The sequence below is a fragment of the Phalaenopsis equestris genome, unplaced genomic scaffold, assembly GCF_001263595.1.
Source record: "Phalaenopsis equestris unplaced genomic scaffold, ASM126359v1 Scaffold000002, whole genome shotgun sequence".
Lineage (NCBI taxonomy): Eukaryota > Viridiplantae > Streptophyta > Magnoliopsida > Asparagales > Orchidaceae > Phalaenopsis > Phalaenopsis equestris.
In genome coordinates this window covers 30112713-30130652 of record NW_018164444.1, presented here as the reverse complement: position 1 = coordinate 30130652, position 17940 = coordinate 30112713, and the positions used below count along the sequence as shown (strand labels likewise).

The window sequence follows — 17940 nt, the reverse complement described above, 5'->3', positions numbered from 1 at the left end:
TATTTTCTTTAAAAATCAAGTCTTTATATGGAATTTTAAACCTTGTAACAAACATATAAAGCAAATTTATGGCTTTTCTAATGAGATCAAGTTAAAGAGGTATGAGATCTTAAAAGCGACTAATTGATGAAGATAATCCTCAAAATAGGCAAAAAATTTCACTTAATTATTCCTCCTATAGATTGTATTGAGTCATGGATTAACTAACACCTATTTTAAAAAATATAATATATGTCATGAATCCCTCAAATTATCTTTTAATTTTCTAGACTTTAGCTTCTAGGACATAGAATAAACAACCTTCGATGTGTGGCACTAGCTAAGGCCACCACTACAAAGTGAAAGACAAAGGTATTTATCCATGCATAGGCTTAAGCTAGCTAGATTTATGAAAATATAATCGACCTTAGTGATCTTAATACCATTAATAATAATAAAACGATTTATTTTTACCGCTAGATTAATAAAAAAGAAGTTGAGGTGGCTTTAAAGAAAACCAAGCGCGGAAAATGGAAAGCTAGTAGGACCTGATGATATTCCAACTGAAGTGTAGAAATATATAGGAGATTTTGGAGTCTCTTGGCTTACCAGACTCTTTAAGATTATTTTAAAAACTAAAAAGATGTCTGAGGAGTGAAGAAAGAGTATTTTGGTCCCCATTTTTAAGAATAAAGTGGATGCACAAGTGCGTACAAATTATAGAGAAATTAAATTGATGTGTCATACTTTAAAATTCGAAGAAAGGGTAATTGAGCATAGGTTAAGACGTATTAAAAAGATTTCACATAATCAAATTGGATTTATGTCGAGCAGGTTTATTATGGAAACTTTGCATTTATTGAGAGGTTTGATGGAGAAGTTCAGAGAGAATAAGGAGTATCTACATATGATTTTTATTGATTTAGAAAAAGCTTATGATAAGGTTCCAAGAGGCATCCTTCGGAGAGTTTTAGAGAAGAAATGAGTCGATATGACTTATATTCAAGTCATTAACGACATGTTAGAGAAGAAATGTGTCGATATGACTTATATTCAAGTCATTAACGACATGTATACTAGAGTTGTTATTTGTGTTCGAACAGAAGGAGGATTGGCCAAATATTTTCCTATTTAAGTTGCATTACATTAGAGATCGGCCTTGAGCCCGTATCCTTTTGCTTTAGTTATGGATTGTCTTACTGGACATTTACAAGAAGATGTTCCTTCGTTTTGAGTATAACTAAAATTGAATACATGGAATGTAATTTTTACAGTAGTAGCTCTAGTGATAGAGTTGTAACTATGGGTGGTGTGAACGCTTTATACATTTCAGGTTTATTGTTCAAAGTGATGGTGATATAGATGGGAATGTATTAGTAGAAATCAAGTTGGTTGGTAGAAATGGAGGAATGCTTCGGGCCTATTATGTGATAGAAAAGTACTACTTAAACGGATGAGAAAATTTTATAAGATGGTGGTGAAATCTGCAGTGCTCTATGGCACTGAATGTTGGCCTTTAAGAGAGAAAAATAAAACTAAGTTAAGTGTTGCCGAGATGAGAATGCTTAGGTGGATGAGTGGCTTTACACATATAGACAAAATGCATAAAGACTATATTCGTGATAGGATTGATGTAGCTTCAGTGGCGGACAAAATTAGAGAGAGTTGTCTTAGATAGGTTGGTTACAGGTTACATTAAACATCGACCATATAATGATCCGGTTAGGAGAGTAGATGTTTTAGATTTTACTTATGTTAAGAAAGACAGAACAGAAGTAGACCTAAAAAAGGTAAACCTAAAAAGACTTGAGCATGTTGTATAAAAATGAACTTAATTTATCAGAATCAAATGAAAATGACACTCAATAGGACGCAATGGAGAAGACGCAATGAAGAAAAAGGATTCATGTAGCCAACCCCATACCCAAGTTAATAAGATAAAGGTTTGTTGTTGTTGTTGTATGGTAATTTAAATAGTTGAATAGACTTTAAAAATCAAAGGAACAAACTAAAAAAATTAGAATCAAAATAAATTGAACTTAATTTAGATTTAATCAAATTAAGTTGCTTAAGTTGACTTAGGATGACCATGGAATTTTTTATATTTATTTTTTTAGGTTAATTTAAGTGGACTTAAGAGCGTCCTAATATGGTATAGATAACTATTTAAGAATGAACAACATATGCCGAGATTTAGATCTATTACCTCTTTGATTAATTTTATTAACTAACAGCTTGAGATTAATATTATTCTGACCGCTCTTAGATTAATAGTCCTTGGACAAGTTTGAGTCTAACCTATGACCATGGAATTTAGATCTATTTTTCATATTAAACTAATTTGACCTAAATGGTCCTAGTTGGCAAGATTCACTTCCTAGGATCTAAGGACTCTTATGGGTTTGATTGAGTCTAACCTATGAAGTTTCAAATTTACTGTATCTAACCTAGTGGATTCAGGATTAACTAAAAATCCTAGTAACCACCTAATACCTAGGGACATGTGGTTTAAGTCAAACTTTTTAGGCTTGGGTCAACACAAAGCAAAGAAGACTAGTGAGGTTGACCACAACGTTGACCAAGGACTATGTGTTGATCAAATGTGACACTTCAGGTTAAGGATTTGTCCAAGCCAACTCTAAGAAATCTAAAACCCATGTGGGTGTCTTTGAGCTAACCTAGCAATGCTAAGTTTCACCACAGAGCGGTCAGAATAATATAAATCCTAAACCGGATGGACCTAGGTCAAGCTAAACTAGCCTAGGTATCTCAAGTGCAAACAATAAGCTCCTATGGTTGTGTACAAGCTCCAAGTGCATGTGACAGGGTGTCATGAGCGTATTAACCAAACCATGCCTAATTAAAGGAATGATACCGAGCCTAATCTAGTAGATGTGTCAAAGGGTTAAGTGAAAAGAGTGAACATCGATCAGGTCAATAACCTGGTTAGTAACTGGTGTAGTCCAATTATAAATCAAGACAACAAAACACAATAGGTCCAATATATAAAGAGAGATCCAACTATATCAATCAATAAAAGAATATCCATTTAATTGAGCCAAGTCAGTTTCGCAAACAGCCCTAAAATATGTAAGTGAACCAAGAATGTCTGGAATAATCAAAGATATAGAGTTAAGACAATACTACAATGTCAATCTAGTGACCATAAACCCTAAAATATTCATATTGGGAGTGTGTGCACAATAAGAAAACCAAGACCGTAAGTGTAAAAGGCATGTCCAACATAAATCTAAAAAGAACAGATAATGAATAAAAAATAAGGGTGTTAAAATACACCCAAAATTATGCTAACAATTACTCTATGAAAATAAGGCGAGTTTAGAAAGTACCATTACAAGCTGATGAACCCATTCTTGCTATTCCATAGCCAATTAAGACAGCCACGGGACTCACAAAAAGTGCCAGTGCCATTGAATTATTTTCATTGAATGTTGATAGAGAACCAGCAGAACCGGTTATAGCTGTTAACCAATCCACGGCAATCTTGAATAGGAAAGGCACTTGAACATTTAAAACCTGACTTTCAATTGCCAAAAAATGCCAAAAGAAGGTAGAACACCAAAGTAAAATTCATCAGTATCTTATTTCAAAACAGTTAAAAATATGCTAAATTGTTACGAATTGGCCATCAAACCAAAAACAAACAAACTATAATGGATTATTTGCACCAACAAATCTAGAAACATTAATTTACATACGTCAATGAATCATCAAATTAGAAGCAAAATTTCTTAGTTAAGTAACAGGCATGTTTCAAAGAAACAAAATAGGCAGGTTGCTGTAAGAAAAGAAAACAATTGTGCTGCTAAGCGGCCCGTAACACAATATCATCTTTTAGTATCCCTACCTTTGCCCCAACGAGGAGACTTAATGCCACCATCACTCTCAAGCGGAACTCAAAGTTATCCTTTTGCCACAGATTCCTCATAAGGGTCCGAAGGATTTGCGTATCAGCAATTTGGTCATCAATAGCCTCCTTCCGAGTCTTATCAATTTGAACTTCCTTCTTAGTCCCACTAGCTGGAACTTTTGAAGCCACCTCACCAGCAGAAGTTGAGAACAAAGCATACCTTTTCTGCAAATGTCTCTTTGGAGACAAGAAGAGGCGGCATAATTACAGAATTATACACCGTGAAAACATGTAATATAGCATAATGCAGTAAACCTAATGGCATAAATGAAAGGAAGAATTGATTAAAATGGAAAGAAGTCAGTCAAAGTTGATAATTGCTTAGACTTAAAAAGGCATTGCAGCACAATGATTCTAGTTGGATTCATCATTCTAGAATTACTAAATTGCATTAAGTTATATAATGTTTCAAATGCAAAAAAAAAGAGTCAAGTATGTATAATTGCATGTTAGAAATAGTGAAATCATTGCATAACTGAAAAGAAAGCATTGATTAAAATCGAGACAGTCAGTTAAGGTTGATGGTACTTTCAAAAAACATTTTAGCACAAATAATTAGAGTTGGTCCCAGAAATTAGTTAAGTAGGAGAAGATCAAACATTTCGTCAAAATACTGCAATAAACAACATTTTTGGCTCAAATGAAGAAAAAAAGAAGGCATTAGAGTACCTTCATGCCAAATCAAGGGAATATTTTGTTACATCTAAATTTAAGGGCATCTACATACATAGCACAAATTCTTATGCATTTACATATTTCACACCTACACTTCAATATTTACACACATAGTATTCAAATCTTTAGTATCACATAAAAAATAGCACTATTAGCACTTTTTAAAAGTCAAATATATATTTTCCAAAATAGCGCTATTAGCACTTTTTAAAAGTCAAATATATATTTTCAAACAGGTTTAAAACATCAAAGAACAATAGAACCAAGCACAAATGTGAAAGCAAACAAATACATGTGTGGATTCAAATACGAAAACCCATATGTGTGTACTTGTGCTAGGCGCACAAACGCGCAGAAACCCACATATGCACATTTACACCTCACATAATCACTCCTAGACAAAAATATCCCCTTACTAGACACCACCTACCAATACATATAGAAGCTAATAGTCTTACCTTTGTTTCCATGATTTAAAGACGAACTCTTTTTAAATGAAAGAAAGAATAGACATGTGCAACATGTCTAATATGAAGCAAAACCAAAAAATCTTTGGATTCATGGAGTAACCACATCTATGATCATATTTAAATGAAGCTACCTTCACGCCCACACACAAGCACCCTTATCATGGATCTTATACACATGCAAGGAGAAATACATATAAAACAGATCAATCCATGAGTTGAGCTTCGTAGCATCAACTATCTCAACAAAAGTAGAAATCTCCAATTTAGCTTGTATTTTAAATAGCTGCATCCTCCCTTTATTTGCAGTAACCATATATGTGGTTTTATGGGATCGGAAAAACTTATTCATTGCTAGACTTCGATAAAAACCATATGCAAGGATAAAACATATATATATATAGACACACACACACACACCAAGTAGAGAGAGGATCATAATTATAGAGCACAGAATAGGGAATCAAGCCATGACCTCTCCTACCAAAAATATAATAATAATAATACATATAAAATTTAGTAACAGCAAATATAATTGATTTATAACCAAAAATCAACTATATTTAATTAACTTCTATAATTCCAACACTCCCAAAGGTAGGTCATGCATATTAGCCATATCCAACTAGCTCATAAATCACAAGGAATTCAAAATGAGGCTTATGGTAAGAATATCTACCTATTATCTAGCAGAATCAAAGAGAATGCAAATAGCACCACAATCAATCTTCTATTTTATAAAAGTAGACAATCTCTACATGCTTTGTTTGACCATGTCGTATAGGATATTATTCAATAGTGATCGATGCTTTATTGTCACGATATAATTTCATTACCATGCTTCCTGCCATTTTCAATTTCTTGGACATCTCACACACTTCATTGGCCAAAGCTCGGTATTCTATTTCAAGGCGGTTTCTTGCTGCTAAATTCTGTTTTTTTTTTTTCAACATACCTATAATATCTTGATGTAGATCTTTGATCACTGATAGATCTGGTCCAATCTTTATTCATATATGCATCAACATTTCGATGTTAAGACTTTTTAAAGAATAAATATTTGCTTGGAGTACTTTTCAAATATCAAAAAATCCAATACAAAGCTTCGAAATGTTTTCATATAATGAATGTGTAAAATTGACTCACAAGCCTTACATCAAAAGCAATATATAGTTGTGCATAAAATAAGTCAACAAGCTTTCCTACAGGTACTTTATACTGCGTTATATTCACTAAATGTTCATTTTCATCTCTAAATTTAGTATTTGGATAAACTAGAATGCCTATTGGTCTACAACCACTCATTTTTTTCTTTAAAATGGTCAAGTATGTACTTTGTTGTGAGATAATAATTTCTTTATATGATTTGGTAGTCTAGTGCACCCCTTTATTCTTAAAAATAGAAACCAATATACTCATTCTCTGCTCATCAAGCATTTTAAAGTTCTTAAAATAATATTTAAATTTAATAAGCCAAAAAAAATTTCAAATCCCCTAAACATTTTCATATTTCTATTAGCTCAAACCTTAATGCATTTTCAAATTTCATTTTTTATTAAAGCCTCATCAATTTATGTTTTACTAATCCAATGGTAGAAATAAAAAATTTTGTTATTATTTACAATAGTAAGATCACTACAGTCAATCATAGTTTTACAATCTTCATTACAAAAAATTATCAAAATATCTCACTCACCCGTGTTGAATATTATCATCTAAGAAAAATATTATTTGATCTTCATCCTTAATACATTTTATTTTAACTAAATTTTTATTATTCTTATGTAATTGTTTTGCTGATTTATACATATATTTTTCACCCATTCTAGTATCTAATTTATTATAAATATCACTACAAACATAATTCTTAATCTCAGAAATTGTCTCTTAAACTCCTTATGGGTATCCTTATACTTCTCTCATTTTTCCAAGCTTTTACATTTAAACCAATTTTTATAACCAAATCCTTTATTTTTTTATCGTTTCTTGAACATTATTACTCCACCACCACCAATTATTTTTATTCATATGAGTCTTTTGTTTAATTCTCCAAATAAATCTTTTGCAACTTGTTTAATAGTACTCTTCATTTTATCCCAGATAGTATTAGCTTCTTCATGAGCATCATAAATCTTAAAATCTTGAAGTTTATTAATAAAAGAAGTTTTAATTGTGTCTTTTAAGTGTCCTCATCTAAATATATGATAATATTTTATTGAATTTTCTACCTTCCAACTCTTTATTTTAAAATCTAAAACCAATAATCGATGATAGGTGCTCAAACTTTACTTGAAATGACCTTACTTTACAATCTCGATAATCTTACTTTCTCATAAGAAAATAATCAATTTGTATTTTATTAGATATATTCATATAGGTGATAATATGTTTATCTATTTTCCTAAATAAAGAAATAATAATAATAATAATATCATAAGCTAAAGTAAAATCCAATATGACTACTTCATTAGCAACTCCAACATCATAATCATTATAAATACTTATAAAATCTCATACCACTCTCCCAAGATATGCATTTAAATCTCCTTCAAAAAAAATCTTTCTTCAAGAGGATTCATTTATATTAATTCTTCTAGGTCATTCTAAAACTTTTCATTTAAACAAATATACAAACCTATTTAGGAAGTATAAGTACTTATAACATTAAGAATCCTAGTATCAAGAACAATCTTTAGAGCTATAATTATATTTTCAATTCTATTATATTTTACAATATTGTCTTTTAAATTTGTATTTATAATTACATCTACAGCATTTCTAATAAAATTTTTATTTGAATATCAAAGTTTAAAACCTAAGTTATCAATCTTCTTAGTTTTTATCTCCAACTAGTTTAGTTTCTTGAATGCATAAGATATTTAAATTCTTTTGAACTCTAATATTTACTAATTATATTAATTTATCTCTAAGAGTATCTATATTCCAAGTTATTATCATAATCTTGTTTTCATAAATTAACTTCTTTATCTACATTCATCTATAATATTGGAAGTCTTACTTATTTAACATTATAGAAGTGGGTCGGTGCAACGCCCCTTACAGGCTTTTCATTATGTTTAGGTCATTTAACGTGTCACTTTTAGGGGACGTCTTAATATTGACACAATGATTTAAAGTATTCATGTCATAGTTTTTTGACAAAAATTTTACGCTAGTTATCAATTACCTAACATAACCCTCCATTTTCGCATCTCAGACTTGTGATCCGATAATGGAGGTGTTATGTTTAACTTCACAACTTGAACAAACTTCTCTAAATAGTTAATTCCATATTTTTTAGTAAAACATTTTGCGACCAATCTAGCTTTATATCGTTTTATGATTCCATCGACCTTTTATCTAATAGTGAATACTCATCTGCACCATACAATTGTTTTCCCTCACGGCAGATTTACTAGTTCCCATGAATTATATTTCTCAAGAGCATTCACCTCTTTAGAAATAGCCTCCTTCAATTCAAGGAGCATGTTGCACATTGTTAGAACCTCCAAACACGTGTGCGAGTTAAAAGCGTGAAAAGAACGTGAGAGATATTCATAAGTTATATATGAGAGATATTCATAAGTTATATATTGTGAAAAAAGATATTTGATGCAATACTGTGCTTCTTGTCAAAATACAGAGGAAAGATCAGAATAATTATTTAGCTCCATTTTGGGGTTAGGTAACACAATGCTTGGAAGAAGAATGTTTGGTAGAGACATTACCTGTGAGTAAGTGGATTCAAAGTAGTGCAAGGGTTGTCAAGGGTTTGAGAGGCTCATTCTATTGATTTGTACTCCATATCAAATAGACTATCAAATAGTTTTAGCAATGTAATTCTCTTATTCACATTTATAAGGTCATAATCATTGTAAGACGGGACAATGAGAAAATATGAATTGTCAATATCTAATACACATGATCCATTGCTTTCATTTATCAAAAAAATTAAAATTTTCACATTTAATAATAAAAATTGAATCTCTTTTGGTTGAAAGATGTCACGCAAATCTTGGATAGAATCCCCCTTCTCTATAATGGGATGTGAAATATGAACGAAGTCTGAAAGAAGTAATATTCTTAGTAACATTTTTTTTTTTAATTAGATCAAAGCATTTATAACATTTCTGGTACAGAGCCTACCACATACACATTTTTTTGCCTGAGGTTCAAGTTTTCCATGAGAGGTAAAGTAGATGAGAACAACAGTAATGCAACCAAATATCTTTAATTTGGACGAAAACCAATTTGAAAAGCAAATTTTATAAAACACATCAAAAGGTCTTTTAAAATTTATGATTTTATTGAGGGTCCTATTTAAAAAATATATGGCAGTAAGAACTGCATACTCAAGCCCTAGAAACTTCCAATAGATGTTTATTTTTCCCTCAATCACTGCATTTTTATTTTGGGGCATTAATATAACTTTAGTGAACAATTCAATTCTCTATCCAAGAAATAATTCACTAAAATAATTTTTGAAGTACTCAGGGCTATTATTACTTCTTAAAATTTGAACTTTTTTGTGACATTGTATCTGTACCGTGCAAAATTCTCATAAAACATTTTCCACATAAGATTTTTCTTTCAACAGATAAATGAAACTGTATCTAGTGTGATCATTAATTGAAGTAATGATCCATTTCTTTATTAAAGAGAGCAGATGTTTGACTAGTTACTCAAATGTCACAATGAATCATGGTAAACTGAGTGTATTTGTAATGTTGAAGAAAGGCGCACGATCATATTTGGCATGTTTGCACACTTCATATAGAAAAAATATATTTTTTATTCTGAAATAAATTTGGAAACAAGTATTTTAAATATTAAAAACCGATATGGCCTACCTATAAATCCACAGTAAAATATTGCTTCCATTAAAGCCTAAGATTAAGCAAGTATTCTAATATGATACGTGCAAGACAAATTTACATTCAAAATAGTAAATTCATGCCTACTTTTTTACACTAGAAATCATCCTCCCCGAACTCAATTTCAAAACTAACAATGAGAAGAATAGAAATTAGCATGACAGTGATGATAAGAGGTGAACTTACTAATGGACTTACGATGCAAGAAGTAGGTAAAATGAAGAAAAACATGAAGAGTTAGCAAAATAATGAGTTTGACTTTTCATATCCTGGCAATAATCAAAAGAAACTGTCAGCAAGTTTGAAATTGAATTTCTGGCACAGGAACTATAGAAGAACAGTCTAAAAGAATCAGCCATATGATCAATTGTGCCTGATTGAATGAACCATGGTGGAATGGTATTCAAACCAAAACCTATACATACAGCTGTTGGAGAATTATCCTTTTGAGCCAAAATGAAGAATGAAAATTATAAGTAGTTTAGGAGGTCAAAAAAAAATATAGAGGTATTCTAATTGTTCCTTGGTGAAAAGGGTTGTCTCCATGTTAATAAAAGTCACTTAAGAATCTCTATTTGATGCTACAGGTAGTTTACAACAAAAATTTTTTGTTTGTTTAGGCTTTTTGCAGTGTTCTCACCATTATTTTTTCACTTGTTGCTCTAGAAGTCAATACCCTTGGATACAGTGGACAATATTATAGTTTTAGAAATGGAGACGCTTCCCTTGCTATATAGCATAACATTCCTCCACATTCTTTCACATCTTACTTTAGTAAAGCATCCTGAATGGAAGGAAAGGGTTTTCTTCCAAGAATTCAACCTCGGAATTCATCCAAATTTTGACTGAGGCCAAATAGAAACATAGAACCTATCACTTTCTTCACTTTTCTTGTGTCGTGCATTGTCATTAAAGTTTTCCCAAACATTATCACAGTGCTGATCAAGCGCTTCTCATATTATCATTAATTCAACATAAAAGATGGTGACATCACAATCATCTTGTTTGGATTATCAAAGTTGGGCTTTTTAACTGGAATATTTGAGAGATTCTTCAAGGTTTAAGTAAAGGTCAAGTATCGCATCACAGACATATCAGGCAATGGGGTAAAATAATTGTGGCTTTCTAATGATTGGTTTGATTGAGTAGACAAACCATGTGATGATAAAGGAGTTCTCAGACTACCATTTTTCAAATGACTCATCAAATGTCCAATTCTTCCCCTTTCATAGATCGCTACCTTTACAGCTAAGACCATTCATGGCAGTTTTGTCCGTTGAGCTTAATGGTTGTGATGTGTAAGGAAAAGGTTTGCATGATGAAATATGTGATACTATGGTTAATCTACCCCACTGGTGTATTTCAAATTGTAGTAACGAGGGATATTATGGCGAATTATGTGAGCCCATAAACCCTTTAAAATGGCCAAAACTGAAACAAAAATGACTTCCCAGGTTCCCTACTTCCAATGGACCCAGCGAAGAGTTAGATACTTTGGATTTTCGATTTTGAAAGGCAATTGCGAGAAACTTCCACCAAAACTTCAACGTTAGAACGAGAGCAATTGAAATCGAGCTTGCTGCAACATTTTAGGAGAAAACAAAGTGATCAGTAGAAGTGACTGCAATAGATTCTTTAAGCTCAAGAAATGAATTGTGGTCAAGATATCCAACTCGTAGATGGTTCAGACAAGGCAAGAGTTGCGTGGATGCAAGATGACAGGGAGGAATGCAGCCATAACAACTCTACTAGGGCGAAGGGCTCAACGGCTTAGAGAAACTGAGGATCCCACAAGTGAAAAGAATGAAGGGATGAGCATGGCAGCTCTGATAATAAATGGTTTTAGGGCATCGAGATTAATTATTCATTGACTGATTTATGTTATAAACTAACACAAGAATATTAGAGAGAAGCATCAGTGCAAAACAATTAACATAGAATCAAACCATGATCCCTCTTTCTAAAAGCAAAAAATAAAAGAACAAACTATTACCAATTCTAGTATCATAAAATATAAATTATTTATTACCACAAATAAATAAATCGATTCTATCTTAATCAACTCCTAAAATTCTGACAACAACCTCATATTTATCATCTCCAACAATGTTTGAATCTAGTGTGGAAAGAAGAATACAACTTGCCTTACTAGTAGCAATGATGATTGTTTGCATCCCCATTCAATCAATCATAGCGACCATCTGCTTAGTCTAGCTACTTGTTTAACTAGATTTTATGTAAACTTGCAATCAACAATTGATTAGCATTCTTACACTTTTTCTTCATTACTCTTTCTTCACTTATAATAAGTCTCTAAAGAAAGAAATAGCTCTATTATATTTATGCCGTCTTTGTTTGTATCATACACCGATGAATGATATTCTAATACCAACATGATTCATAATCAACCTCTCAACATTACAGAATAATTCCACAACAAGAGTGAAGAACGGATTCCAAAACGTTTTAAGAAGTCCCTTTGGAGAAACCATAGTTATCTATTAATAAAATAAAGCCACCTTACTGGTTAATCTTATTGAAGATAACTCCTCTCAAATTACAGCCAAATATTGCATTTCATAGAAAGCTTACCTCAGGGTGTAATCCATGTTGGAGCTTCTGTTCCTATATCTTTTGATTGGTATAAATAGCAGTAGCAATGCAAAATAAAGCAACCATAACTGTAAGAGCATAGAGCTTCCCGCTGCTACAGTATTAGATATTATAATTGTTGTTTTGCTGAAGTTCCAAAAGGAGAATGTGAAATTGAGCTTCCCGCAGTAAGAATAAGAGAAGGCAAAAAAATTCCTGAAGCACTTTCAGATTGATTTTTAAGGAAATACAAGCCTATAAATAAACAAATACATGAAGGATAAAATCTCATTCAGCCCTAAATAAAATTCACAAAAAGGGAGGATCATAGGTAAACATAGCGAACTAGATGAATTCCAATTTAATCAATCCTGATCTGATTTTAAATTCAAATACAAGTGTATCCCTAAAAGTTTTAAAATTAAAAGCTCATCCTTGTTGTGATTTGGATTTGAACCCCAATGGTTCAACATCCAAAATCTTGATCTCCCACCATATAATGTTCGATTGACAATCAAATTGCACATAAGGATTCCTAGCAACATATTTTTTTTTATCTCACCAATGTGATACAAGAATCATTCCATCGATAATATTTAGAGTAAAATTGAAATATCAAAACTTCAAAAAATAATAACTATTGGATATTTCCTCGATTTAATTTCAAATCATGAGAAAAGCTTCTTGTAGAATTCTTTGAATTAAATGACCAGGATAACAATCCCCTTCATGATATGATTCAAGCTTGGGGTTTCTAAGTGATTTGACATTATTTTATATCGGTTCAAGAAAAGTAATTGTCATGGCCCTCATGTTTGTAAATCATTTATGATTTTTTTACTAGTGGATCATTGTTATCCTGTTGTGATTTGCATTTCGACACAATGATTCAACATCCAAAATCTCAATCACCCGCCATATAATGTCCGATTGACAATCATATTGCACCTAAGGATTCCCAGCAACATTATTGTTTATCTCGTCAAGAGAATCATCTCCATCGACAATATTCAAGTAAAATTGATATACTAAACTTCAACAAGTAAGATATATTGGATAATTCCTTGATTTAATTTGAAATCATGAGAAAAGCTCCTTGTAGATTTCTATGAATAGAACGGCCATGATAACAATCCCTTTTATGATACTGATTCAAAGTGGGGCTTCTAAGTGATGCGACATTATTTTGTTTAGGTTCAAGAAAAGTAATTTGCATGGCCTTTATGTTTATAAATCATTTAGTTTATTTGCTAGTCGATCATCCTTATTCGGCTCTGATTTGGATTTCGACCCAATGGTTCAGCAACCAAAATCTTGATATCCCACCATATAATGTTCGATTGACAATCAGATTGCAACTAAGGATTCCTAGCAACATTCTTTTTTATCTCACCAATGTGATATGAGAATCATCTCCATCGGCAATATTCGAATTAAAATTGAAATATTAAAACTTCAACAAGCAAAAAATATTGGATATATCATCAATTTAATTTCAAATCATGAGAAAAACTTCTCGTATATTCCTTTGAATTAAACAACTAGGACAACAAAAGTAATGTAACATTATTTTGTTTAGGTTCAAGAAAAGTAAGTGTCATGACCCTCGTGTTTGTATATCATTTATGGTTAATGTGTTAGTGGACCATTCTTTTCCCAATGCAAATTAATGTGTCAGATGAATGAACCACCACAATCATTTACCGGGGGGATTTTGCACAATTTCAGCTCTTTCTATGCTATTTCAGATCATTTATTCTACAGCAATTTGATAAAGTGTTTCAATGGAATTTTGCACAATCAATTACCCAAGGAATGCTGATAGCTCTAAGTTAACATCATTATTGACAAGATTCATAATTATCATGATAGTGGAAAACCACAGAATTTTTCCCCCTGGTTGAAATTTTCACATTAAAATACTCTATTGCTCGCAGTTTGTTGTGAATCAGTGATCAAACATTTATTATTATATGGAAACATTAGCTTTCCAAATGAATATATAGCACTGAGTAGAGCAACTTGGAAGAAATACTTGTATTAATGAACTTACAAAGTCTGCCATGCAGGTTTCTTGAAATCAATGCCAAAAAAAATGGTAGATTTATATGCATACCACTTGAGTCTTATGAAGTTACATATCTAACAACTAAACTTCAATTTTTATATATATGCCACCTTATGCATCAAAAAGTGTACTTCAGTTTTAAAAAGTTAAAATAGTGTTATTTTTAAATTTATATGAAATATTTGGTTGTATAAATGAAAAAATTGAAGTTTAGGTGCTAGATAGGTAAGAAACATAGCAATTGGATGTTATGTATGTAAATGCCACGAAAAAAATTTTCTATTTTTAATACAAGGAGTTAAGAACGAATATATATGTTAAATAGCAATGGCAGACCATTAGCACAAGCAGAAAGAATGTAAAACACAGGAAAAAATCGTGTAAATCCTCATAAGAGCCCCATTCGCCGTTCCAAAAATTTTGTTTTTTTTCCGCTTTCAAAGTTTAGATGCATTAATCTGTTTCATTTCGTGGGCTTCTCTAATCGACCTGATAACAGCTATAGAATTAGGTGCTTGGTTAATGGCAATTGCTCGTATTTTATTTCGCTTCTGATAAACGTTGTCGTTTTAATGCAACCATTTTGTCTGAAACAAAATACCGAGATAATCATGCAATGGGCAAAACATAGCCACCTTCATCAGCATAATAAACTAGCAGCAATATAATCAAAAAAGCAGCAGAATCTCCCCGCCAAAGACGACACATTCTTGCATAAGAAGTTCGCCAGAATATAATCAAATAAACCAACATTGATCGTGAGGTGGCAATACCAGTTCGCTTGATGACCTAATTCTTTCTGGAGAGGAACCTAACAGAGAACCGTCCCACCTTCTCAATCCTCGGCCTCCTAATGGCTCGATGTTGTAACAATTACGAAACGGAAGCCTGCCAACGAATGAACCGCCTCCAATCTTGAACACCCTTTCCCCACTCCGATCCCACTCCGATCGGGCCTCCCTGTCCAGTTTCGCCACTACAGCAGATGCCGTAACGACGGAGCTGTCGAACCGGGACGGCGACAGTTGCACTCTTCCGGCGTGGAGAAGCCCGCACTTGAATAAAAAAGATTTACATAACTCTTAAACTTTAATTATTTTATAATTGTGCCACTTTAATTATGCATGAAAGATTTAATTATTCTAATACATATCTTTTTTTTAAGTTAAAATAGAGATATTTTTCATCTATAAGATTTTTGTGGAGTAAACGTAAAAAAATTATAGATATTCAACATGTAATTATATGGGAATTAGAAGGTATGTATGTAAATGCCCCTTTTTCCCTTCATAACAATTTATGGATCACTTTATGTTTCTCTTTTTTAAGTCTATTTTTTTTATTAAAAAAAAAATGTATTTGATACTAATATGATTTATATTTTTCTAGAAATAAAAAATATATAATATATTTTTTTTGTTATTTTTTATATTTTTTTAAGAAGAAATTATACTTTTCATAAAATCACTGGTTTAGCATGCGCTCCAATATTAAGATCAGCCGCTCATTGCGTATATGATTTCTTCCTAGCTCCACTCAACACGAATCATTATATGTGAGCATGTGGGCAAGGCAGGCGATCGAGGGCTGCAGGCGGCGATGGGCGAAGGGTAGCTGGCGGCGGGAGGCGGCCGACGAGCACGGATCGGCAACTGGCAAGCGGTGGGCTGGGTGGGTGGTAGTCGACGACGGCAAGCACAAATAGGTAGATGGCAGGAGGAAGGCGGAAGGAGGCAGGCGGCAGGACTCGTTGGTTTCAATGTTTTACAAACACGCAAAAATATAATTTTTTTCTGTTTTGAGTATTTTAAAAACATAAGTATTCTTCGAAAACGGAAATAAAACAAAAAACAGATAAGCAATCACTTTTTTCTGATTTTTTTATTTTCAAAAACAAAAAACAAAAAAAATGAAAATTTATCGCAAACACCTCTTAATTTGTAGTTTTGAACTCATAAGCTTTGCTTAAAATTAAATGTATTAATTAATAAATCTCGTGCTTGAGCTGGGGTGATTTGAGCTCGACTCGACTCATTTACTCCCTAATCAAAATGTTCCTCTCATCCAACAAACATTTTCTTTCGGGCACGCCCAAGGAATAGAGCATTGGTCGGATAAGAGGAACAATGGGAAAGAGAAGAAAGAAGAAAAAATCACAAATAGAATTAATTTTCTCAAAATATTTCCAACACTCCCTTCTATAGAAAATAATCCATTTATTTATAAGTTATAGAATGGGTCTAATAAATTACATGATTGTTCCTCTTTTAATAGGAACTTTATAATGATTTATAAGTTATTACACATTTACATATTTATAATAGAATTGAGAATATTTAGACCTTGGAACCTGTTGTTGTTATCGTTCCATGTCTATAACCTTCATAGGCATATTTGTAACTGTTTGGCTTGATCATGTGACATTCGTTCGGTCAGCCAAAAAGTCATTCAACCAACTAAATTATTTTTTGTCACCTTTTTTCGAAGAGATCCATTGTGAAGACTCATTGTTCTATATGAGGATTATTCCATCAGGCAAAATGCACATTACTGTAAAATGCTGAGCAACATATATTTGGTTGACGAATTTATACAGAAGAAGTCCTTGTTAGGTGTCATTGTGAATATCGTTTATGTTAGTTTAGTCGTTATTGGTATAGGTGTATGGCGCTGCTTGGTTCTGTCGAACTAACACTCGGTCGGCTCTGAGTTTAGTCGACTAGAGTGACGCTAAATTGTTCGATTCTTTGCTACTCTCTTCATGCAATTTTTTGGATCTTCTCGGAATTTATGGAACAACATTTCTAATGTACACAAAAGAATGTAAGAATTATGCTAAAAGAAAAAAAGTAATAATAAGAACGTAACAAAGTTTAAACAATTTTCACAAAGCTACTGAGAAAAATTTTGTCATGAATTTTTCTCACGTAAAAGATTTATATGTATATGGCATCCCCTCTCAAACATCTATAGATGTTGGTCAAGGGTTTTCGAACTAACACTCGGTCGGCCCTGAGTTTAGTCGACTAGAGTGAAGCTAAATTGTTCGATTCTTTGCTATTCTCTTCATGCAATTTTTTGGATCTTCTCGGGATTTATGGAACAACATTTCTAATGTACACAAAAGAATGTAAAAATTATGCTAAAAGAAAAAAAGTAATAATAAGAACGTAATAATAAGAACGTAACAAAGTTTAAAGGATTTTCACAAAGCTACTGAGAAAAATTTTGTCATGAATTTTTCTCACGTAAAAGATTTATATGTATATGGCATCCCCTCTCAAACATCTATAGATGTTGGTCAAGGGTTTTTAGCATGTAGGTTTGTTAATACTAACTATGATTTTATTTATC

The 17940-nt window shown here is 32.1% G+C and overlaps 1 protein-coding gene across 1 annotated transcript in view; it reads right to left on the bottom strand.

The window, feature by feature from the left end:
- LOC110039298 (ABC transporter B family member 25, mitochondrial) overlaps window positions 1-17940 on the bottom strand; it is a 95496-nt gene that overhangs the window by 64712 nt on the left and 12844 nt on the right. Inside the window, exons 3-5 of the mRNA XM_020744315.1 lie at window positions 15360-15641; window positions 3848-4087; window positions 3330-3516 (exon numbers count right to left, since the gene is read on the bottom strand). Coding sequence (XP_020599974.1) covers window positions 3330-3516; window positions 3848-4087; window positions 15360-15641 — 709 coding nt within the window. The remainder of the gene's footprint in view (window positions 1-3329; window positions 3517-3847; window positions 4088-15359; window positions 15642-17940) is intronic.